General features: G+C 59.2%; 2 protein-coding genes across 2 annotated transcripts; one reads left to right on the top strand and one right to left on the bottom strand.

Moving 5' to 3' along the window:
* Positions 1-213: 213 nt before the first annotated feature.
* RITA1 (RBPJ interacting and tubulin associated 1) lies at positions 214-4,866 on the bottom strand. Its single transcript, XM_019467397.2, has 4 exons — positions 4,525-4,866; positions 4,210-4,356; positions 3,436-3,801; positions 214-995 (listed from the first exon to the last, which is right to left on the bottom strand). The coding sequence occupies exons 3-4, from the start codon at positions 3,744-3,746 to the stop codon at positions 488-490; spliced, it is 819 nt and encodes a 272-aa protein (XP_019322942.2). The 5' UTR covers positions 3,747-3,801; positions 4,210-4,356; positions 4,525-4,866; the 3' UTR covers positions 214-487.
* A 105-nt stretch (positions 4,867-4,971) lies between these two features.
* DDX54 (DEAD-box helicase 54) lies at positions 4,972-24,116 on the top strand. Its single transcript, XM_053902057.1, has 20 exons — positions 4,972-5,184; positions 8,012-8,141; positions 9,516-9,586; positions 10,159-10,347; positions 10,436-10,485; positions 11,281-11,322; positions 11,447-11,542; positions 12,195-12,316; positions 12,427-12,488; positions 12,569-12,700; positions 14,092-14,302; positions 16,455-16,589; positions 18,024-18,254; positions 18,350-18,423; positions 19,147-19,353; positions 20,430-20,572; positions 20,669-20,782; positions 21,448-21,552; positions 21,779-21,891; positions 23,832-24,116. The coding sequence occupies exons 1-20, from the start codon at positions 5,011-5,013 to the stop codon at positions 24,062-24,064; spliced, it is 2,634 nt and encodes an 877-aa protein (XP_053758032.1). The 5' UTR covers positions 4,972-5,010; the 3' UTR covers positions 24,065-24,116.
* Positions 24,117-24,123: the final 7 nt, after the last annotated feature.

The following is a 24,123-nucleotide window of genomic DNA, read 5'->3' as shown; positions in this document are numbered from 1 at the left end:
TACATGGAAACAAATACATGATTACTAAAGTTAAAAAATGCCCACCCACATGTCACCCAGATCCTGTTTCCCACGGTCCACACGCTGTGCCTGGGAAAACTCCAGACTCAGCTGGAAACTCATCCTGAGCAGGAAGCTTGGCTTGAAGAAGAAGGGACCTTCTAGGCTGGCGATCGTGCTACTTACTCACACCTGGTGGCAACACGTTGTGGGTTGGCGCTCATATGGCCTGTGGCCATGGCAACGCCAGTACAGGAATCTTAAGGGGCGGCCGTCCAATCCACACGACGGGGTAAAAGGTAGGAACTGGCGATTGTCAGCACAGAGGCACGGCCCGCCCTCGCTGCGTCTGCCCCCACGAGCGCTTCTCCGATGCCTCGCGGTTACCTAGGAGACCCTGGTTCTCCAGAGGCGCCCCCAACCAGTGCCCTCCTCTGAAACCGTGCCCCTCACTGTGACCCACGAGCAAACCTGAGAACCCAGAAACTCATTTCCAAGGGGGCTTTGGTTTCTGGGCGGCCCCACCTCGCTGGGGGGCGGCTGGCACTGAAACACGGACCGAGCGAGCCCTGGGAGTCACGAGGGGGCTCTGGAAGGTCACCCCCGACGGGGAAGGCCTGGGATCCCGAGGCCCACTGGCGTGGGAGGCACTGGTGTGTGGGCGACCCGTGCCGGGGACGGTCAGGTGTGTGAGGGAATGGGAACGTTCTCGCCTCGGAGGGCGTGGAGAGTCTAACCCGTCCACGGACAACTTCTGGGTATCTGCCGCCACCTTGGGCTCTGGCTTCGAGGGACCAGCTGGGTGAACGGCTCGCAGCGGGGTGTCCCTGGGGCGGGGCGACTGGCTGCCCCTGGGGGTGGCTGGGGGTGTCCAGAAGAGGGCATGGAGTTTTGCAGCATCCCCCTTTGCCATCCACGGGCCCTCCCAGCTGGTGCCCTCGGGTCGGGAGCCAAACAGCGACTCATCGCAGTAAGAAGGAGTGTGGCTGATCAGTCTGGCAGAGGGGAGAGAAATGCAGTGAGCTGGGGGAGTGAACAAAGCCTGAAACCCGTAAGCCCCTACCCCCCCTGCTGGGCACCTGCAGTAGCACAGAGGGCTGCCTGTAGATGTGGAAGTCCCTGTCTCCCAGCCTGGCACCCACAGGGAGGCCACAGCCCTCTCATGTCCCACCACTCCCATCTCTGTCGTTTTTTCCCCTGCCGAGAATCCTGACCCCAGCCTTTCCAGGCCCGGCCAATTTGCATATTCCATCTTCCCCGCCACACTGATTGGCTTGGGCTTGGCCACATGACCCATCCTATCCAACCAGAGCTGCCGTAGGACCCTTGTTGAAACTACTGGGAAGGATGTTTGTCTGCCAACCTGATAGGCCGGCAGGACGAAAGGGCCAAGCAGCTGGTCGCTGGCTCAGCTGGAACATGGGGGGGGGAGGGAGGTGCGCTAAGATAGAGACGGAATCCCACAAGAGTCCCAGCCCCTGATAAACAAGCCCCAAGCATTACTCTTCTGCTGAAACCAGTTTGTGTTAAGTTTTGTCACTTGTATCCAAAAGAGTCCCAGTTAATATGACCTTTTTGCTCCCCCCGCCCCCCATTCTCCTTTTTCCTAGTGGGCCTTGTCAGCTGAGCCCTCTGCAGCCCTGTGGCCCGTCCCACTGTATTTGAAGTGACACGGCCCAGTGCCTGGCAGACAGAGGGCGCTCAGTCTGAACTTCTGTTATAAAGCTGGCCTGGCCTTACTACCAGAGATGCTTTTTAAAATGTTGGATGTTTACTGAGGGCTTTTCATGTGCAGGCCCAGGACGCAGCAAGTCATGTGCATTAACCCATTATTTCTCACAAACATCCACAGGAGGGAGATGTGATCATCTCATCTTACAAACAAGAAAACGGAGGCTAGGGAGGGTAAGGCCCCATGGCAAGGAGGAGGGTAGAGACAAGATTCAAATCCAGCCCGGCTCAAGGGCCAAGCTCTGGGATCAGTGTATCAAATATAAGTGACTTCTCAGCTTTAATTAGATTCACTTAGCAATTTTCTTTTTTTATTATTAGTCTCACAAATATTCGTGACACACCTATGAGGTGGCAGCTCCATAGTTTTTGGCCAGGCAACTTTTTGCTGCCTGAGTTCACTGCTCAAACCATATCTGCTTGTTGCCTCTGTCTGTCCAGCGTCAAAGGTTTTACTCAATAGCATCTCTCTCTCTTATGCACCTTTTCACCTGACACCCTCTACTTGTCAGCCTCCTGAACAAAATTCTATCCTCCAGGAGAGCGTGGGGTTGACCTCCCCTGTCCTGGACACCATGCCTCTGTTAATGTGGCCTACATTTACATCAGCGTTCTCAGCTATGTTAGGTGTCAGTGCGGCTAATGTCACCCGACCCTACCTTAAGGCTCCTATGTCAGATGCATGGCGCTCAACCCGGCATAATAATAATAACAATAATAATAATAATAATAATGATAATAATAATAATGAATCTTGGTTCTATCTCACTGAATCTTATCTCCTTAAATAGGCACTATTCCCATTTTCACGTCTTTCCACCAACCTGTGTCCTCCTGGCTCAGAACGGACCCTTAAATACGATTGGCTAGTTGTTATGGATTGAACGATGCCCTCCCAAAATTTCACACGGAATTTTAAAGAGATGATTAGGCTTAAATAAGATCATAAGGGTGGGCTCTAATCGAATAGGACTAGTGCCTTCATAAGAAGTGGGGAGACTCCGCGAATGTACATGCTCACAGAGATAAGGCCATGCGAGAACACGGCAAGAAAGTGGCAGTCTTGACCTTGGACTCTGAGCCTCCAGCACTCAAATTAATTTGTTGTTTAAGCTCCCCGGTCTATGGTATTTTGTTATGGCAGCAATAAATGACTACTATGCCAGTCTCTTCTCTGTTTTTGTCCAAACCCGTGATAAAATAAACAAGATAGAGCCCTGTGGCCTACCACGAGACACCTCCCTCCAGGCTGATATTAACCTGAAATAATCCAAACAATCTAGTTATAATCTAATCAATTTACAATAATAAACGTCTAGCTAACTTACAACAATGTTAGCATCAACTCCTGTTTTTCTAACTTGTTCAAGCAAGAACCATTTCCAAATGACTTGTCCTTTCGGGGATCAACCACACGCAAATTGCTCTGTGACTCTGTGCAAATCACCGGACCCTTCTGGGTCTCACTTGCCTGGTCTGTGGCAATTTGGGAACAGGTGTTCCACCGTCACCACTGTCACACTGTACACACCTCACTTGGTTTACTCTCAATAATCCCGCTTGGTCCCATCTTCCACATATGGAAACTGCAGCTCTGAGAGGTCAAGGTGCTTACCCAAGGTCACACAGCATGTGAACAGAAGGGCTGTAACAGGAACCCAAGTGGCTTCACGAGTACAGGAATGCACCTCCCCATTCGGTTACCTGTATTTGTTCTTCTTCCTCGGTGTGAGGGTCGGGGTGCTGACCCTGGAGGAGGTGTTCTCACAGCTCCCGTTGGCCCCCAAGGCCTGTGATGTCCCTGTGCCCACTCGACTGGTTCTGTTGGCCTTCTCCACCCAAGGTGGGTCAAAGTCTGGTGGTGTGGGCCGGGTACCCGCAGGGCTGCCAAACAAAGTCTCATCCACATAGGACGCCCTGGCCTTGACCCGGTAGCCACCCCGGCAACGGTGCTGAAGGTGGAGGGTCTGCATCCCACTGACGGCCAGCTCCACGGGGGTTTTCATGCTGCCCATGGTCCCCAGTGATACTGGGCATGCTCTGCCTGCCAGGCCCTGCCTCCAGGACTCCCTGTGAAAGGGGATCAGGCAGGCACCCCTGTCACGGGCAGTGCCAGCAGGGGAAGATGGGCCGTCTCTTAAGTTCCCATCCCAAGGACCAGGTCCTCCCTCAACCAGTCCTCCTCAAACGGAGCTTCCAACCCCAGGAGACATTTCCAGAAATTCGTTCAACTGTCTTTTGGCTATATCACAATAGGGAGAGAGGTGCTCCTGGCAAATATTTAATGAATAAATATGCATTCTCAGCATACAGTGCTCAATATAGAATGCTAGAGGGATGAAAAAGAGATGGGGTCTGTGTCTATTTTGGCACCAACAAGAAAACTTGGCATGGTGGGACGGGGGAGACAGGGTCGGTCTTTACATGCTGTAAATATTTACGGGGTGGCTATAATACCCAGTATCATCTCATGCTTACCTTGTGCAAAGAGCTTTACAAACATTGTTTCATTTAATCCTCTTAACAGTCCTGCGAAGTGGCTTCGGTTATGTCCATTCTACAGATGACAAAACTGAAGCTTCAAAAGCTGAAGTCACATATGTAAGCCACACCTAATAAGTAAAGCTAAAGCAGTGGAAGAGAAATTTGAACCTCATAAGAGCCCAGAGCTTATGCATTTAACCATTATACTACTGACAGATCACACCCACCCCTCCAACTACACCATATGCCCCGACCCCCAAGTCAGTGTCCCAGTTGATGTCCGAGACCCCTGCATTCTTGTTTTCCTACCTGAGCATCTCGGCTCGCGACTGTCGGCTGCAACCTCATGCCTCTTCCCCACCTGGTGTGGATTCCTCCGCGGGTGCTTCCGACACCCCAGTTTATCTGCCGCCTGGACCCCGGGACCCCAAGCTGCTCGGGCAGCCCCGGGCACAGCGCGAACGGACGCGCCGCCGCAGCCAGGCCCTAGCGACGTGGGCTCGGCGCGCGCAACCCGCGGCAACCAGAGAGGGGCGGGGCGGCGCGGCCGGAACCATTAGCACCGGGGGTGAGGCACCCCGTTTATGACGCCCCCGGAGTTCTCCAAAACCTAGAGAGGGACCTCTCGCGCCAGTCAGGGGTGGGTCCGTGTGTGCGCCCCAAGCCTCCCGGGACTGCAAAAGGGGAGGCAGCGCAGGCGGGGCCACGTAGACGCGGCGCCCCCTCCTCGGCCGCGCCGTTAGTACGTCCCCGCGGGCCCCGCCCCCTTCCCCGGTTCCCTGCGCCGGGGCCCGCATGGCGGCCGGCACGCGCCCGGCGGCCGGACCTCGGTCCCGTGCTGCCATGGCCCAGTGGAGGAAAAAGAAGGGGCTGCGGAAGCGCCGAGGCGCGGCCTCCCAGGCTCGCAGCAGCGACTCAGAGGACGGCGAGTTTGAGATTCAGGCGGAAGATGACGCCCGGGCCCAGAAGGTAGGAGCGCGGGGCCGGGACACACTTTGGAGCCCGAGCCCCAGCCCCCCGCATCGCCCCGCGCTTGGGTTTCCCCAGCGGGGGAAGTGGTCACAGCTGAGGGTGGGGAGAGGTCGGCTGGCCGGGGGTCGGGGGCAGGGCCGCCGGCGTGAGCACGTGCGCCCGTGCCCGTCACGCCGCGGCTCGCGATGGCCCAGAGCCTCTGCGTTCCGGGGTCCGGGGCCTGCGGGCCTTCCTGGCCGGCTTTTGGTCGCGCGCGCCTCATTGGCTACTTCTCGCCCAGGGGGCGGGTCCTCGCTCCTTTTGGTCCAATGAAAAGTGCGGGTCCCGAAGCTCCGACTTGGAGAGTTTGCGGGATTCTTGTGAGGTTAAATTAAGGGGAGGCTGGGCCGCGTGGTTTGAGGCATTGACGCCGCCCTGGGTAACCAATAGTAAATTAAACATGCGTTTGCTGGCCAGGCTCCGTGTGCCGGGCTCCTTGCTGAGAACTTTACATGCCTTATTTATTTAATCCGCACCCCAGCCCCTTGAGCCAAGTGGGGCTTTCCCCATTTTCCAGAGGCGGACCCTGAGGCCTAGAGGGGTTCAGGAGCTTGACCAAGACTTCGCAGCTTGTGAGCGGGAGAGTCAGGATTCAGACCTCCGGTTCCAGGGCTTGTACTGTTTCCGCTACTGAGTGCCAACTGTATGCAAATGGGGGGGGGGGGGCGGGTGTGAGCACCACTAATGCGAAAGAGCTAGAGCCCATTATTTCCCACAGCCGTGTGACCAGACGGTGTCTGACACGGAGCAGGGTCTGGATAAGTAGATGAAAGAGTGGATGTTTATATGAAGAGAGGGATCTATGCTCCTCCAGGTCAGGGAGCAGACAGGATCTTACCGTGTTGCCTCACCCCAGTGAACCCAGTGCTTGGCATACAGTAGGTGCTCTATGAATGTGGAGAAATTACTAAGGCACAGGAGGGCACAGAGAGCAGGTGCCAAAGAAGAGCCCATGGTTCTGGTTCAGACAAAGAGCTTCGCCCTGTGTTCAAATGTGGCCCAACCCTGTACTGGCTGTGGAACTTTAGAGAAATTGCTTCACCGCTCTGTGCCACATCTGGAGAGGGCAGAAGTTTCCACATGCATAGGAAGCAGATGATTATGTGCTGCCCAAAGACTGTTGCAAGGATGAAATTACAGTGTTCGTGCATTCGGCTCATTCAGTAAACATTTCGGGGGCCCCAGTGTGTTCCAAGCACTTTGTTTTCACAGGCCGACAAACTTTTCCTATTCAGGACCAGATGGTAAATGTTTTAGGCTTCATGGGGCCACGTAAGGGCACTGTCTGCTTTGTTTGATTTTTTTTTTTTTTTTTTTAATCTTTAAATGTGTAAAATCCATTCTTAGCTCACAGCTCTGGCCCAGACAGTTGTAGGGACGATAGAGGGTCACAGAGGAAAGAACATAGACTCTGAAGCCAGGGTTCAAATCCCTGCTGACCGTGTGAGCCTGGGCAGGTCACTTCATGGCTCCGTGCCTCAGTTTCCTTCTCTCTAAAATGGACAGACTAATAGTACCTACTTCCCAGAGTCGCTGTGAGGATTAAGTGAGCTAATTTATATGAATGCTCAGAGCAGCACCTGGCTTAGAGGGAGCACCACGGAAATTTTAACCATTATCATGAATTAGTGCTCCAGAATTTTTTTTTTTTAATTTCTTTAAAATTTTTTTAATGCTTTTTATTTATTTTTGAAGGAGAGAGAGATAGAGCATGAGCAGGGGAGGAGCAGAGAGAGAGGGAGACACAGAATCCGAAGCAGGCTCCAGGCTCCAGGCTCTGAGCTGTCAGCACAGAGCCCGATGTGGGGCTCGAACTCACGAACCGTGAGATCGTGACCTGCGCTGAAGTCGGATGCCTAACCGACTGAGCCGCCCAGGCGCCCCCAGAAATGTTATTTCTGAGAACCAGGGGGACAGTCCTGTGGTCTGAGAAGGCTCCCCAGAGGAGGTGTCTGGGTTGGGTATAGCTGTGCCAGCACAAGTGAGAAGGTTCTGGATAAGCAGGAAGAAGGCCAACAGGAGAGAGAGAGCAGAGTGGGGACAAGTGATGGACCAGAACAGGGCAGCTTGGAAAGTCTAGTACCACACACACACTGCATGCTTTGGTTGACCCTCTAGAGTTTTTGATTTTTTTTTTATGTTTTATTTATTTTTGAGACAGAGAGAAACAGAGCATGAGCAGGGGAGGGGCAGAGAGAGGGAGACACAGAATCTGAAGCAGGCTCCAGGCTCTGAGCCCTCAGCACAGAGCCCGACGCGGGGCTCGAACTCACGGACCGCGAGATCACGACCTGAGTCAAAGTCGGACGCTTAACCGACGGAGCTACCCAGGCGCCCCTAGAGTTTTTCATTCGGGCTTTGAATGACAGGCCAGAATGACAATGATGGTGACACCCCAGGCATGTATTGGGTGCTGTTCTAGGCTTTCTACTTAACCCATTTAGTCTTTACAACACCGAGGGAGGCGTGTGCCGTGGTCCGTCTTCCACGTTTCCCAGATGGGGAAACACAGACTCAGGGAGGTAAAGTCTCTGGTCTGAGGTCTCACAACTGGTAAGTGACAGTGGGGATTGAAAGCTAGGCAGTCCGTCTACACAGCCCACTCTCTGACCCCCTGCCCTGCCCTGCCCCAGTTGTAGGAGAGCCCTTTCGCAGAGAAGTCACGTGATCTGGCAGGGGCAACATCGGCCTGAATGTGGGGGGGACGTCCGCAGCAAGACATTCCCTGTCCCCCGTGGTCTGTTTGTGCCTGGAGTGACACCGCCTCTCCGTTCCTCCCTCCCAGCTGGGACCTGGCAGACCCCTGCCCACCTTCCCCACCTCGGAATGCACCTCCGATGTGGAGCCCGACACCCGGGACATGGTACGAGCCCAGAACAAGAAGAAGAAGAAATCCGGAGGCTTCCAGTCCATGGGTGGGTGAGCCAGGCATCCGGGGACAGTGGGGCAGTAGGAGCAGGGGCTCGTCGTGCCCTCTGCGGTGCGCGACTGATGTCTGCTCTGGGCCCAGCACCGTGGCAGCTGTTCGGTGCACTGAGGCCTGGCCCAGCGAGAGAGCGGTTAAAGCAGTGCTGGCGACAGAACGGGCCAGGACATTCGGGGATTTCCTGCGTGACAGGATGCGTTTCAGAGCAGAGGGAGGGAAGGTGGACTGGCTCACCGGAAATAACGCTAAACCCTCTTTCTTGCTCTTTACAAATCAGTAGCACCCGGCACAAAGATTTAAATGTCAAGGTGAATATTTTTGTAATTCTAAAAAAAAGAAGCCCTTTGTAAGTATGATCTGAACATTGTCCAATTTGACTTGTTTTCAATCAGACATGTGTATGCCGAAAAACGCTGTGAACTGAGTTAAAGTAAATGCTGTCTCAGGGATGTACTTGCAACCTTTCGGACAGATACAGGGTTGATATCCTTGATATACAAAGAGCTTTTACGAATCAATAAGAAAAAGATACCCTGATAGAAAATTGGGTGAAGGAAATGAATAGTCGGCTCGCAAAAGGAATTTAGACAGCAGGTTCATGTACTAAAACTGTGCTAAATTTCATCAATAATTAGAGAAAAAGCAAATAAAAACATTTACACGTGGCTACTCTCTGCCTTTCTGAATTGTAAAAATGAAGGATTGACCAAAAACCAGCTACAACCATGGTACTTCCCTGTCCCCAGGCCTCCTTTTGCCGTCCCATTGCCGCAAGGCCCGTCCCATTCAGTCTCTAAAGGCCACCTCCCTCACACGGGACCACGTGCTTCATTTGTCAGCACCCACGCCCGTGCCCATCACGGGCCCTGGCAACTTACCACCCTTTCTTTTATCTATAGAAAATTTCAAACGTATCAAAAACTAGAAAACAGTGAGCTCCCAGTACCCATTGCCAGTTTCAACAGTTAGTCCTGTGTCCTCTGTCCCCGTCTTCCCGGAGGATTCTAAAGCGAATCGCAGACCTCCGCTCTGGTATCCCTGAATAATTCCCACATGCCTCCAGGAGACGCAGGAGCTTACCACGCCTGAACAGGCACAGCTCCCCAGCACCCTGCGAGCCCCCGCCACTCTCAGACCCCAGTTGTGTGGTGGCACTAAGTGTGTTCAAAGCAATCCCCAGGAGGTTCATGTCCCCCCCCCCAGTCAGCAGGCACGTCTCCCGAGTCTCTCTCAGTTTTATCCTGTCGCTTTTCTTTTCTTCTGGCTGTTAATTTGTTGATGACACAGTCATTTGTCCCGTGTAGTTTTCTGTAATGGGCCCTAGGGTCTCCCCTCCCCCTGACCATCCCTGTGTCTTTCCCAGGCTTGAGCTACCCAGTGTTCAAGGGCATCATGAAGAAGGGCTACAAGGTGCCAACACCCATCCAGAGGAAGGTACGAGATGGGGCAAGTTAATGGAGTTGGGGAGGAGGGGATGACCGACTTGGTCCTCCTGTCCAGCCTCTTGACAGCCACCCCTTGTCCCGGCTGTCACGTTGATCCCCTCTTAGTCTGGCTGAAGCCCCACACAGCTGGTCCGTTTCACAGGTGGAGAAAGTCGGGCCTCTTTGCCATTTGAGCCTCCCCCTGGCTGCCTACCGCTGAGCCCCCGCCCGGGCAGCTCACAGGCACCCCATTGTCACCCCCTGCTTGTGGGTGTTGTCCTCGGACATTTAGCCAAGATGTAGACAACGATTCTCTGGGGTCCCGAGGAGGAGGAGGAGGAGACAGGGAGGTAGAGTCTGGCTTGACCTAAAGAACGGTGTTTCAGCCCCGGAAAGAGGTGGGGGTAGTGAGCTGCCTGTCCCTGCAAGTGTACAAATAAGCCTTGGCAGGAATGGGCTCAGGACTGGGCAACAAGCCCCTTCCCACTTAACAAGAACCCCAGTTCGCCCACACCCCGGGGGACTCGACACTCTGGATCGCGTGGGGCTGACCCTACCCTTCCCCTGCTCATGCCTCTCCAGACCATCCCGATGATCCTGGATGGCAAGGACGTGGTGGCCATGGCCCGGACGGGGAGCGGCAAGACGGCCTGCTTCCTCATCCCCATGTTTGAGCGGCTCAAGACCCGCAGCGCCCAGACTGGGGCCCGTGCCCTCATCCTCTCGCCCACCCGCGAGCTGGCCCTGCAGACCATGAAGTTCACCAAGGAGGTGTGTTGGGGCCGGGGCCGCTGGGCTGAGCTGGGGCCGGTCAGGGAGGCCTGCGCGGGCTGAGTCATCCCTCTCTCTCTCTCTCCAGTTGGGCAAGTTCACAGGCCTCAGGACCGCCCTGATCCTGGGCGGGGACAAGTAAGTGTGCCCTTGCCCCGTGCCACCATGGAACCATACCCCGTGTCTCCAGGGTATCAGATTGAGCCTGGGTTGCTCACGAACAGTGTCCCTGCACACTCCTCAAAGGAGGGAAACGTGCAGTAAAACACCAGGAATTTCCCACACAGCTCCGACCGAGGTTCCGGAACTCGGACCGAGGATCCGGGGCTCCCGAAGGAGCCACCAGTGCGCAGGGTCAACTAAATGGGTAGCTCGGTTGTACGTGTTTTAATACGTGCACGTACTTGTGAGCTGTTGCCCAGACATCAGGGAGGTCTGTAATCGCCCCAGTGGGAAAATGTGCTGGTACCACCTTCTGGCGGGTGTGTGTGTGCGTGTGTGTGTGTGTGTGTGTGTGTGTGTGTGTGCGCGCGCGCGCACACAGCACACTTGTCCCACAGATGAGCACCCTGGGAAAGTGGGGGCTTGTGATCGCCAGAAACGCCTCCCTGGGCTGTGCTAGGCCACACTCAAAATTCTGGCTCCGCCAGGGGTCCCGAGGATGTTTCAGAGGAGGACTCAAGTTAGGGCTGTGTGCCCAGGGGTCTGAGGGCAAGGACGGGAACCCGTTGGGAGTTCTTTGTGGTAGCGGTCCTTCTGTATGTTTGAACTTGTAAGTCTTGTCAGGGCAGTGCCTCTGCCTAGTACGACAGCAATAGCCTTTCCCCGGCGTCTGAGCCTCGGGTTGGGGTGTGGGCCTCGCCTGGGTGCCTGGTTATGGAGAGGGACTAAAGTGACCCGTTCCGTCTCGCTCGCACCTCCTCTCCCCCCTAGGATAGAAGACCAGTTTGCAGCCCTGCACGAAAATCCCGACGTGTGAGTTTGGGTTGAGGATGGCGGTCTGGGGCCCCTTCCCCGATGGCCGACTGCTGGGGCGTGCGGGGAGGGCTCTGCCGGCGGCCCTGGCCCCGGGTGACCCAGCCCGCGCCCCCCCTTGCAGAATCATCGCCACCCCCGGGCGCTTGGTGCACGTGGCTGTGGAGATGAACCTGAAGCTGCAGAGCGTGGAGTACGTGGTGTTCGATGAGGCAGACAGGTGAGGCCGCGGGTGCCCCGCCGTGCACCCGCGTCAAGGCTGGCTCCAGGGCCGGGAGGAAGGACTTTGCCGGGAGAGACGCGCGTGGCCTGCCCAGAGCAGTGCTTTCCCAAACGTGGGCCACAGACCCGAGGCGGCACCGGAGCTGACACGGCCTTCTGGTTTTTATTTTGCGTTTGCCTCCGGTATTCGCTTTTAGGGGCACCAAAGACAACAGCAAAACAACCAACAGGCGGTGTCAGAGAACTAGAAAGGAGCAGCACACGGCTGGGAGCGCAGACAGGGGTGGGATCACATAGCAGCCCCGTGAACTCGGGTGAATCTGAGGGTCCGTGGGCCTTGGCGGGCTCATCCCCGGGCTGGGGACCCAGCGGCCTGTGCGGGCAGGTGCTGGGAGAGTCGGTACCCGAGGACACGAGACGGGGGCGGGGGCTGCCGCACTGGCTTCAGCGGGACCCTGCGCATTCCTGAGAACAGACACAGTTTTTAGGTCGGTGCTGCTGGGGCTGAGGAGGTCACGCGGAGGAAAGGGGAGCCGGAGAGCGCGTCGAGCACGTGGGCCGCACGCCAGAGTGCGGTGGGGGCCGGGGCGCGGGTTGGGGGCTCGCGGGAACCGAAGCCCCTCTCCCGACCCCCGCCCTCTGTCCCCCAGGCTCTTCGAGATGGGGTTTGCCGAGCAGCTGCAGGAAATCCTCTGCCGCCTCCCCGGGGGCCACCAGACGGTCCTGTTCTCTGCCACGCTGCCCAGGCTGCTGGTGGAGTTCGCCCGGGCCGGTGAGTGAGCCGGGCCGCCGCTGGGGGTGGGGGCCGGGTGTGGGGGGGGGGGGGCTTGGCTTTGTGACTCCCTCCCCCCACCCCCCCTTCCCTGTGCTGACCGACCGCAGGCCTCACGGAGCCCGTGCTCATCCGGCTCGACGTGGATGCCAAGCTCAACGAGCAGCTCAAGGTAAGGCTCCACCCGTGCCCCTTCCTGGGCCCGCGGCCGAGGCCCCGGGAGCCCACCCTCCGCCGCCCCTCTCCCCACAGACCTCCTTCTTCCTCGTGCGTGAGGACACCAAGGCCGCCGTGCTGCTCCACCTGCTGCGCACCGTCGTGCGGCCCCAGGACCAGACGGTGGTGTTTGTGGCCACGAAGCACCACGCGGAGTACCTCAGCGAGGTGAGAGGGGCCCTGAGGGAGCCGCGACGGGGTTGTCCAGGGCCGCCCTTCCCGGGGGGGCCAGCGCCTCCTCCGAGGCCCCCCCCCCCGGAGCTGCAGCTCCGTGTGCGGCCACCAGAGGGCAGCACCAGAGCTGGACGCAGGCCAGGGCCGGAGCCCTTTTGTTCTTTAACTTTTTATCGTGAAGAATTCTGAACGCACACTAACATCGGCAGGTGGCGTGACTGACTCCCAAGTACTCGGGTATCAGCTCGCAGCCGGTCTTGAGTTCTCTGACCCTCCCCCGCAGCCAGGTTATTTGGAAGTACATCCCCCACAATCCTACCGTTTCTTGTAGGTTTTCAGTGTCCCCCAGATCTCACATTTTAAAGTGGAGACGTACCCTGCAAGCTGGAAGCTGTGTAAGGAAGGCGTCCTAAGCTCACGAGAGCAGCTTTTTTTCTTTTTTTTAGTGTTTATTTTTGAGAGAGAGAGAGGTAAGAGACAGAGAGCAAGCAGGGGAGGGGCAAAGACAGAGGGAGACACAGGATCCGAAGCAGGCTCCAGGCTCTGAGCCGTCAGGACAGGGCCCGACGTGGGGCTCGAACCCACGGAGCATGAGATCATGACCTGAGCCGAAGTCGGATGTTTAACCATCTGAGCCACCCGGGCACCCGTTACGGGAGCAGCCTAATGAGTTTTCCATACGTACATACCTGTGACCCTTGGCGTGGGGCAGTCCGCGTGCCCCGGAGGCTGCCGGGGCCCCTTGCCAGTCGTCACCACCTACCCCGGGTCGGCCCCACCTGGGGTCTGTGTTCTGAGGACGCAGCTCACTGGGTTTCACTTGGCTGACGCGCTTTTAACGGTGGTTCCTCTGTGCAGCTGCTGGAATCACTGATGAGTAAAACCAAAGTAGTAGTTGTTGAAGAGCAGTTCACACCGTCACGGCCCTTCTTGCGTTCCAGGCCCTGCGCTCAGCCCTGTGTGCGTATTGGCTCATTTAATCTTCACAGCAAGGCTACAAAGAGGGAACTCTTAGTCTCCTCATCCTACAGATAAGGAGAGTTAAAGCACAGAGAGGTTAGGTAACTTGCCCAAGGTCACACAGCTTCTTAGCGGCAGAGTTTGTGTCCTGGGCCGGTACTTCTCTAGGGGACACCTCAGCACCTGTCCTCTGCTTCGGTACTCAAAACAGCCCTGCAGAGACGTGGGGTGAAGTCCCCTTGGTGCTGATGAAGACACCGGGCTGGACCTACCCCCAGAGCTGGGACTCGTACCACAGGGACCCGACCCCAGAACCCTTGGTCCTACCACCACACCGTGGCACCCCCGCCATGGCCTGGCCTGCTCTCCCGCCTCCCGCCAGTCTCCTTACCCCTCTCCCTCCCTCTCGTCTTCACTCCGCCCAGCTGCTGACGACCCAGGGGGTGAGTTGCGCGCACATCTACAGCGCCCTGGACCAGACGGCCCGCAAGATCAACCTCGCCAAGTTCACCCACGGCAAGTGCTCCACCCTCATCGTGACGGACCTGGCGGCCCGCGGCCTGGACATCCCGCTGCTGGACAACGTCATCAACTACAGCTTTCCTGCCAAGGGCAAGCTTTTCCTGCACCGCGTGGGTGAGGAGTCGGGAGCTGGATCTGGGCCCCGGGCGGGGGCCGCGACCGCGGGGCTTGGAGCCACAGCTGGAGAACTCGAGGGCCCACGGGGAAGGGCCCGTGCGTTCGCATCTCTGGGGCAGGGCGCGGGCACGATTCCCACGGCTCTGAGCGCCGATCCCCCTCCCACTTCGACTCCCCGTCCTGGGCTCGCTGCCTCCCTTTGCTGTCATGGTCCCCGATGACACGTCCCCTGAGCCCCTCCTCCTCACAGCCCCCTCCCTGCAACTCTGTCACTTTGTCTGGTCAGCTCCTCTCCTTTAAACCTTCACACAATTTAAACACCCGCAGACCCCTCTGCCTCCTGTTCACCCACGGCGGACAGGAGCTCCTGACTTTGTCGAGTCCGCGCGTGGGGCCCCCCTTCCTCTCAGCCCTCCCGGCCAAGCACTCTTCAATCTCCAGTGATAAAAGTAAGGCACGCACATAGCAGGAAAACTACAAAACGAAACAGAGCAATGGAAGGCAGTAAGTCACGTGCCTCTCGTTAGTGATGTGATGGCCACTCGATGGTCCCCCAGCGCTCCTGCGGGGCCAGGTGCCAATGTTTTACTCGCTCTTTTTGTCTTTGTGACAGCCTTACGTAGCGGGTGTCGACGGCATCGGCTCTTGTTTCACAGATGAGGAAGCTGAGGCCAGGGAGGTTAATAACTGGCCAGGGGTCATACAGGTAGCAAAGTGGGGCAGCTGGGGCTGGAACCCCTTCTTCACCGCCATCCCTTCTTGCCTCCCTGGTGACATGGCTGTCACTTTGCTGTGTCCCTTGTCACTGCTGTCTTTTTAAAAACAGCGGTAAAACATACATAACACACAGTTACCGTTTTTAGGGGTGAGTTCAGGGGCAGGGAGTACGTTCGTATGGCTGTGCACTCATCACCACCAGCCACGTCCAGAACCTTTCCTTCTTTCCAAACTGAAGTTCCGTTCCCATGAAACACGAGCTCCCCATCCTCCCTCCCCCAGCCCTGGCCACCACCATTCTGCTTTCTCTGTCTCCTTTTCACTCACGAACGTGCGAGTTGCATTTGTAAATGCCGGTAAGGAAACCACGCGTCCGTGAGAGAAGAATCTGGCCGGCAGGTTCCGTGTATTCAACGTCGTTGAATGAGTAAACGGTGGCCACCCGTGGTGGGCCCCGGGAGAACCGCCTCCACCTCCACTCGGGGTGTGTGGGAGGCGCCATCTGGGTCCCCTGCTGCGGGACAGGGGGCCTGGTCTCCCTTTGGTTGCTGCTTGTGGTGCCCTGGTTCCTTCCCATGGCTCTGGGGAGGGGTGGCTTGCAGGTTCCTTGTGGGGTCCACAGAACCCCCAAGGGGACTTTCTCCTGTGCTCTGTGACCAACTGTGAGTCAGACCACCCCAGATGAACCTCCTGAATATGGAGACACTTTGTTTTTACGAGAGGCAGAAACAAGCCCAAAGTAGGGTCACACTGGGGTTCGCTTACCACAGAACGAGAGTCGCCGGATATTCCTTCCTGTAACCTGTTTCTTCCATCAGTGTACGTCGTGCGTGTTTTTCGCTCACCATTAAGCGTCATTCTATGATGGGTGGGCAAGTTGTGTTTGTAAAGGACCAGAAAGTAAAGATTTGAGGCTCTGGGGGCTCAGAGTCTCAGTGATCTCTGCCGTTGTAGCGTGAAAGCAGCCCTTGAAAATACGTAAATGAAGGAGCGTGGCTGTGTGCCTGTGGAACTTTATTTATACAAATAGGCAGGGGTCCGGCTTTGGTCACCGGCCACAGTGTGCTGGCCCCTTTCCTCGCCTGTGTAAGTCCCACCCTGGGGTTTCCAGCTCGTTCATTTAGCCAGTTCTCTGTCAGGTCTTTGGGGGAAGATCTCCCAAAGTGGGGACACTGCACACTTCTGATAGTGACGACGAGCGAGGTGCCTTATCTTTGTTTCTGCCGACTTCCCAGAGCGCGGTATTGACTCATGCGCTCGTGCAGGGAACCCCGGTGATCGTTGGTGCCCCTTCTCCTTTTGTAGTTGGGGACAGCGGCTCGGTGAGGTGCGGCCTTGGCCTGGCTTGCTGCTTTAGAGTGGGGCCAGTGGGACTCATGCTGGGCCGTGGAGTCCCTTGTCTTTGCTTCAAGTTGACCTTTTCTTCCCACAGGCCGCGTGGCCCGGGCGGGCCGAAGTGGCACAGCCTACTCTTTGGTGGCTCCAGACGAGGTCCCCTATCTGCTGGACCTGCACCTGTTCCTCGGCCGTGCCCTCACCCTTGCCCGCCCCCATGAAGGGCCCTCAGGTGAGCAGAGGCCGGGGCACCGGGACAGGAGTTCCCTGTGGGTCCCCTGTGGGTTGCTGGTGCAGCCCGGGGTGACGCTGTCCTGGCTTGGGGAGGAGGTAGGCCTCGATTTGGCCCCGGGGCGAGATCCCCGTATTTTAAATTCAGGATTTCACATAAAAATCCAGGTTTCTGATGTCTTTCGGAAAACAGTCAGGTCTGCCTGTGCTGAGTCTGCCTTTTCCTGGGGTTGCTGTATAGGCAGTGCTAGGCCACATGCCTGGATAGATGCCCCCCTCCTCTCCCCCCCCCCCCCCGCCCCTGGTTCACCGCAGCCTTCACCCCCCACTTCTCGTGTGTGCCCAGCCGCTGGAGGTATATGTTTGAAACCCTGCACTTAACTGAGTTTCTGGGGCAGTCTCAGGCAGGTAGAGGGAGACTCGGGTTTAGGCCGAGCTCACAGAACTTTCCTTCGCTCTCTGTGGGGTGGGATCACGTAGGGCAGGAAACGGCGGTCACGGCAGCCTCCACCTATGGGCCTGCCACCCGTCGAGCCCTCAACGCACACGTTCTCGTGCGTTCGTCAGAGAATTTGTGAGGCCAAGCCACGCATCCCGCGTTCCTTGTTACCGAGCAGGGAGGCGGGAGGCCCGGTGTAAACGGACCCTGTGCTCGGGGCCTGGACACGGCATACAGCCCTGCACGTGCTCGCCGGGCACCCACCGTGCGCCGCCTCTGTGCCTCGGAGCGTCAGGAGCCCCTGTGGCCGAGCCCCTGGGCCCGGCACCCAAATGCCATTCTGGAGCCTGTGGCAGGCCCGGATCGACACCGGGCGGCGGGGGTGGGAGGGGCAGGGAGAGGGAAGGAGCCCCCACAGCAGCGTCCCAGCATGACGCCACCCACAGAGTGGTTGGCCTTCAGTGGAGACCATCCTGCATCTGCCTGAGCGCCAGCCAGGGTGGGTGGCCTGGCCCGGGGCCCACTGCGTGCAGAGGAAGGCCGGCCGGCAGGCTCCTGACTCAGCGTGGGGGCCGAAGAGCTGCTGGGCAAGACTCCCGACCCCTGCTGAGCCTCAGTTTCCTCCTCTGTAACAGGGGAGTGTCGTGGCGGTTCGGTGGTCTTGTGGGCGAGTCGGCAGAAGGCAGTAGCCAACAGCTTGGGCTTTGCAGGGCATATGGTCCGTGGCACCTGCTCAACCCTGCCCTTGGAGCACAAGTTAGCCAGGGGCAGTGAGAAAACAGATCCATGGGGCCGAGTTCCAGTACGACTATATTCGTAAACACAGGCGGCGGCCCTGGGGCCGTTAACCGTGGGCGCCCGGTTGGGCACATCCGCGCGGCTGGCGGTGGGAGCTGCTCCGTACCTGCGGCTCATTTCGTGATTCTGGGGCCGGTGAGGGGAGGGCCGGCCGCAGGCCGGGGCCGGGCCGGACGGGCTCTGCGTGTGTGCCGGCAGGTGCGGTCGGTGGGGACGGGGTGCTGGGCCGGGTGCCGCAGAGCGTGGTGGACGACGAGGAGGGCGGCCTCCGGAGCGCCCTGTCGGCGTCGCTGGAGCTGCGGGGCCTGGGCCGGGTGGCCGACAACGCCCAGCAGCAGTACGTGCGCTCCCGGCCCGCGCCCTCGCCCGAGTCCATCAAGAGGGCCAAGGAGCTGGACGTCGCGGGGCTGGGCCTCCACCCCCTCTTCAGTGAGTCCCCACTTGGGACACGGGACGGGGGGGGGCGGTGGGTGGGCCCCGCTGAGCCTGCCGCTGGCCTCACACCTCCTCCCCACGCCCACCAGGCTCGCGCTTCGAGGAGGAGGAGCTGCAGCGGCTGAGGTTGGTGGACACCGTCAAGCACTACCGCTCGCGGGCGGTGAGTAAGGGGGTGAGAGCACACGGGGGGCGGGGCGAGGCCCTCTGCGGCCTGGGGTCACGCGGTGGCCGCCGTGGAGCCGGGACTCCGGCCGAGCCCCCCGCCCCCAGCGGGACCCCGGGGGGGCTTTTCCTTCGGAGTTTGCAGGTTCTTTGTTCTCAGCTCTGGTTCATCGGTATCTCTAGACACGCCTCCCGTTCTAGAACCCTCCCGGCTGGTCTGCAGTAGGTTCACCATGTGGTAGCCATCTCCTGCCACTTCCAGAGGGGTAGACTGAGGCTCACAGCGGGGAGTGACGTGTCAGAGGCCCGGAGCTGGCTTTTAGTAGCCTGTCATCCCCTCTTGACGCCCCCTGAGCACCCCACCTGGTGCCTGTGCGGGGCACACGTGGAAACACAGAGAGACCTTCCCGGGAGTGGGCAAGCCAGGCAGCCGGTATCAGGGGAGGAGAGCTGGAGAGTGTCATCGTTACGAGCACTGGTTTCAGAGCCACGTGAACTGGGCTTGAGATCCCACCCTGGCTTGTCTCAGCTGTGTGACCTTGGGTTGGTTACTTGCCCTCTCTGGGCCTCCCATTTCTAGTGGCGAAACGCAGGTAATGAGAATAACCACCTCGTTGAAAGGACTTGGAGAGAAATGCCATAGGGAGCCCCCCAGACTGGTGAGGGCAGGGCCGGGGAGGAGGCGGCCCGTGGGTGAAGGACTCCTGTGTCCCCTCCGCAGACCATCTTTGAGATCAACGCCTCCAGCCGGGACCTCAGCAGCCAGGTGATGCGCGCCAAGCGGCAGAAGGACCGCAAGGCCATCGCCACCTTCCGGCAGGGGCGGCAGGGGCGGCAGGAGGGCCCAGGCGGCCCAGGCCCAGGCTGCCCGGCACCCCGGGAAGAGAGGCCTGAGGAGGAGGAAGAGGCAGCGGGAGAGAGTTTGGAGGTATGGGCCCCACCCTGGGGACCCTAGATTCTGGGCCTGGGGGGTAAGGGCAGAGTGGGGGCTGTTCTCAGGGCTCTGAGCAGTCGCTGCGGGTGGATGCCGGGTCCCACCCCTGACACGTGCGAATCGGTAACTCGGAGCCTCAGCCTCCCCGTCGCCGAGTGGTCCCTGTGCCTCGCCCAAAAGCCCGGTGCTGGAGGTGTCTCAGGATCCAGGATCTTCAGGGTGGGTGCCCTGTGTAGACCTAACACCCCACGGAGGTCTGGGGGGTCACTGCTGTCGGAGGCATCGGAGGTCCTGCAACAGGACGTGACGTGCGGCCCCCACGCCGAGGTGACGGGCAGCCTCTTGGTGGCTCAGCTCGGCCTTTGCCACCAAGTGCATTTCAGGGAAGCTCATTTTCAGAACCTTGTGGACCAGGGCACAGCAGCCAGTTGACAACGGTCCCTGGTCTTGGGCCCGCAGGGCAGATTCACGGCGGCACCCAAGGGTCCCTAGTGCTGGCTGTATCATTGTCATGGTCACCGTGACCGTCTCAGCCTGAGGCCCGGGGCAGGAGGAAAGGGGCAGAGGGGACTCTTGGGAGCAGTGGGGCATGACGCAGGCAGCTTCAGACGTGGGACCTTCGTGCCGGAAGGCAGGCCGGGGGGACACGGACAGCCTGTCCACCTGGTGGGCGAGGTCCTGGATCTGCTCGTCCACCAGCATGCCCCTTTTCTATTTGATTTGGACAGAGGGCTCAGCGGCCAGAAACTACAGGTGAAAACCCTGGGACTAGTCCATACTGTGTAGAGCCAGGCCAGGCCCAGAGAGGGCCTTGGTCACGCAGTCTGAGGGACCAGCCTGGGGCTGGAGGGTGGGTCTTGCCCCGCTTGGCACCACAGCCCCCCTGTCCCCCACCCGGTCCGCTCTGCCGGTGCTGAGGCGGTGCCGGAACGCGGACGAGGAAACTGAGGGCGGAACTGGCAGTACCAAACTTTTAGCCCCTGGCTCTCGACTCCGGCTGGACTGGAGGGTGGAGAGGCCAGCTGGGCTCCCCGGGGGCTGCCGGTGTGACCGGGGCTTCTGTCCGCCAGGATGTCTTCACAGAGGTCATAGGCCGGAAGCGGCAGCAGCCGGGACCTGAGCGGGGAGCCAAGAGGCGGAGGGAGGAGGCCCGGCACCGGGACCGGGAGTTCTATATCCACTACCGGCCCAAGGATTTTGACAGCGAGCGGGGGTCAGTGGCTGGCTGGTCCTGGGGTGCGGCAGGTCGGGCCTGATGGGCTGGCCGTTGACCCTGTGACCTGTTCCCCCCCCCCCCCGCCCCCTGCAGCCTGAGCATCAGTGGGGCTGCGGGGGCATTCGAGCAGCAGGTGGCTGGTGCTGTCCTGGACCTGATGGGGGATGAAGACCAGAACCTGACCAGGGGCCGGCAGCAGCTCAAGTGGTAAGCGAGCGAGCGAGCGCCCTCCGTGCCCCCGTCTGCCACGTGGTCCCACACAACAGGCCCGTGGCCCCCTGCCCATCCTGACTCCTGTTTGATCCTCTAGAGCGGGAAATCCCCCCCCGCCCCGTTTGTGCACAGCCTAGATGGTGACCCCCCCCCCCCGTGTTGTCCCACGTGATCACACACAGAGAGGACAGTGACCCCACCCCCACCCCCACCTCCCGCCCCCTGAATTTCATCATACACAACAGGGTATGATCCATCTTGACCCATCTGTCCTTTTTGCCAGCTCGTCTTTCTAGACAGAGCCCGTGACCCATTCCTCCTATTTGGACTCTGGTTCCAGAGGAGTGATAGGACCCCACCCAGGGTCGCAGGGCCAGGAGGTGGCAGAGTAGGATTGGGACCCTCCCAGAGGGGCCCCTAAGACTGTTCCAGGCCCCCCAGTTCCCGGTGACCCCACACCTGGGCTGCCAGGAAGAGACGAGCAGGGGCAGGGAACAGGCCTTTACTGAGCATTTGCGTGCTAGGCACAGGCACGCTGCCTCCCTTGAGTCCTCTCAGCCAGGCAGTGAGAGGGCCGGGGTGGAAACAGGCACCGAGGGCAAGCGGGCCGCCCCGGCCCCCTCCCTCCATGGCAGCCCTCCCAAGTCCCTCTCCCGCAGGGACCGTAAGAAGAAGCGCTTTGTGGGACAGTCAGGCCAGGAAGACAAGAAGAAGATCAAGACGGAGAGTGGCCACTACATCAGCAGCTCCTACAAACGGGACCTGTATCCGGGGGGTGGGGCCAGGGGGTGGGGCCAAGCGGCTTCTATCAGCGTCCCCTGGAGGTGGGAGCTGGGTGGGGGCGTGGGGCCCAGGGGGTGGGGCCAAGCGGCTCCTGCTGCCCCTGCCCCCCAGAGGTGGGACCTGTGTCTGCCAGCGGGGCAGGACCTGCTACGTAGGTGTCTAGGGCACCAGGGTCCAGCACGCAGCCTCCTTAACACCGTTTCCCAGCTACCGGAAGTGGAAACAGAAGCAGAAAGTCGATGATCGTGACTCAGAGGACGAAGGGACATCCCAGCAGCGAGGCCCAGAGCGAAGAGGGGGGAAGCGGGGCAGAGGCCAAGGTAGGACGGTCCTCAGAACAGACTGGCAAGTGGCCCATTAGATCATCTGGGCATTTGATTCTCTTTGATCGGGGCCTGAGCCCTTGGGCCGGCGCCAGGCTGCAGTGGGATTTGAACGGGCTGTGTCGGCAGGGCCTGCGCTCCCCAGGCACGGCGTGGTCAGCTGCCCTGCACGCCAGGGCCGGGTCGGCCCTGTGGGGCAGAAAGGCCACCTGGTGGCAGCAGTCAGGACCCCTGCCATGGCCTGAGGGGCGATGGCCCCCGTGCTGCCCTCACCTCTGGGAGTGAGCTTGCTGTCTGTCAGAGGGCTCCCCCTTGCTCTGGGGGAACGGCCTCTATGCTGGGCATGCCACACGTGACCTGGGGGCGAGAAGATACAACGTCTTCTAGGTGAGGGCAGCGACCCAGCCTGGGTGCTCCCATCCAAGGCCTCCCCGGAACCCTGCAGGGCTGGTCACTGCCTCTTGGGTGCCTCTGCATCCGGGCCCTGTTCCATGTCCCAGCTGCTAGACTCGTCCCCATCCTCACTCCGGGCCTCCTGGAGGCCGTGCTCCCTCTCTGTCGGCACTCCTCCTCCTGGGCTGGGCCTGCCCTGTCCATCCCTCTCGGTCTGTCTGTGGTTTTCTCAGAAGCGTCCTCTCTCTGGGTCTCAGTTTCTGTCTTTGCATCTGTGACTCTAGATCCCTGTCCCTGATCCTGTCTCTCTCTTCATTCTTTCTCTGTCTTCTTTCTTCACATCTCTCGGTTGTTCTCTGTCCTCTCTGTCTTCTGCTGTCTCCCTCATTGTTTCTGTTCCTCTCTCTACACACACATCTCCCAGTGTTGGTCTCTCCCCCTCCCTGTGTCTCTAGGTCTCTCTTTTCCCTCTCTGTGTCTCTGTCTGTGTCTCCATCTCCCTGCGCCTCTGTGATGTGGCCCTGCCTCCGCTGGGCTCTCTCACCCCTCGCTGCCCAGCCCCTGCCCACCTGGGATGGAGCAGACCGCTGTTCTGGGCTTGCGGGCGGGCGGCTTGTGGGGAGGGGAATATGGCCTGGGGGCCTTGGGAAGGAGCAGCTGTTCTCCCTCCTAGCTTTGTCCCCATAGGAGGTGATGGGCCCCTGTCAGGCACCCCGGCCCCAGTGGAGACATCTGGGGCCGCTTTAATGATCATCCGTGTGGGAGCCCTGAAAAGGTCACTCTCGTGGGAAGGGAGGAGCCAGGCAGGGAGAGGGAACATGGTAGAGGAGGGGGACCCAGAGCTTCGTGGGGAGCCAAGAGGCAGGGGCTAAGTGCCCTTCTGGAGACCTGGGAAAGCAGCCTAGGTGAGGCCATTGACCTGGGCTGCTGCCACTTTGCTGCGTGACCTTGGGCAAGTCCCTTCCCCTCTCTGGCCTTCTGTGACTGCTCTGCTACCAAAGGAAGGTTAAGCTAACAAGCCTAAGGCATGCAATCCAGGGAGACAAGGATTGGAGTCTTTGTCCGCCAGTGCTGGGTCCCCAGTTGCTTGCCATAGAGCACATGCTCAAGAAATCTTTGTTGGATGATCTGTAGTCGTGATAATTAACCTCAGGAGGCTCTTCCTCTGGGCTAGGCCTTGTTCTGAGCACTGTCCACATAGTAACTCGTCTGCTCCTCATTGGGACCCAGTAGGCAGGTGCTATTATCTGTCATTCAGAGTGGGGAACTGAGGCTCAGAGAAGTTAAGTGACTTGCCCGAGGTCCAAGAGGTCCCAGTTGGGATTTGAACCCTGGCAGGGTTGGCTTGGGGTTCCGTGCTATTGACCACAGCAGCAGACTGTGTAAGCTTTATTGAGCACCTACGACGTGCCAGACCCTGGGGCCACAGCAGTGAGCACAGCACGGGAGTGGGGCCCCCCCGAGGGGCGGTCTGGAGGCCCCCGGAAGGGGAGGAGCCGGGAGCCATCCCGGAGGCTGAGCTCCTTGGATCCCTGTCTTGGCAGGCGCGTCCCAGCCCCGCACCCCAGCTGGCCCTGCAGGCCGCGTGCGCTCAGAGCTCAAGACCAAGCAGCAGATTCTGAAACAGCGGCGCCGAGCCCAGAAGTTGCGCTTCCTGCAGCGTGGGGGCCTCAAGCAGCTCTCCGCCCGCAACCGGCGCCGCGCCCAGGAGCTGCGGCAGGGCGCCTTCGGCCGGGGCGCGCGCTCCAAGAAGGGCAAGATGAGGAAGAGCATGTAAGGAAGGTGGCCCGGCCCCCGGGCCCAAGCGCGGACATCGGCAGACGTCCCCTGTCTACA

The sequence above is a fragment of the Panthera pardus genome, unplaced genomic scaffold, assembly GCF_024362965.1.
Source record: "Panthera pardus isolate Hobbes unplaced genomic scaffold, ASM2436296v1 HiC_scaffold_15, whole genome shotgun sequence".
Classification (NCBI taxonomy): domain Eukaryota; kingdom Metazoa; phylum Chordata; class Mammalia; order Carnivora; family Felidae; genus Panthera; species Panthera pardus.
This window is presented reverse-complemented; position numbering and strand designations above follow the sequence as displayed.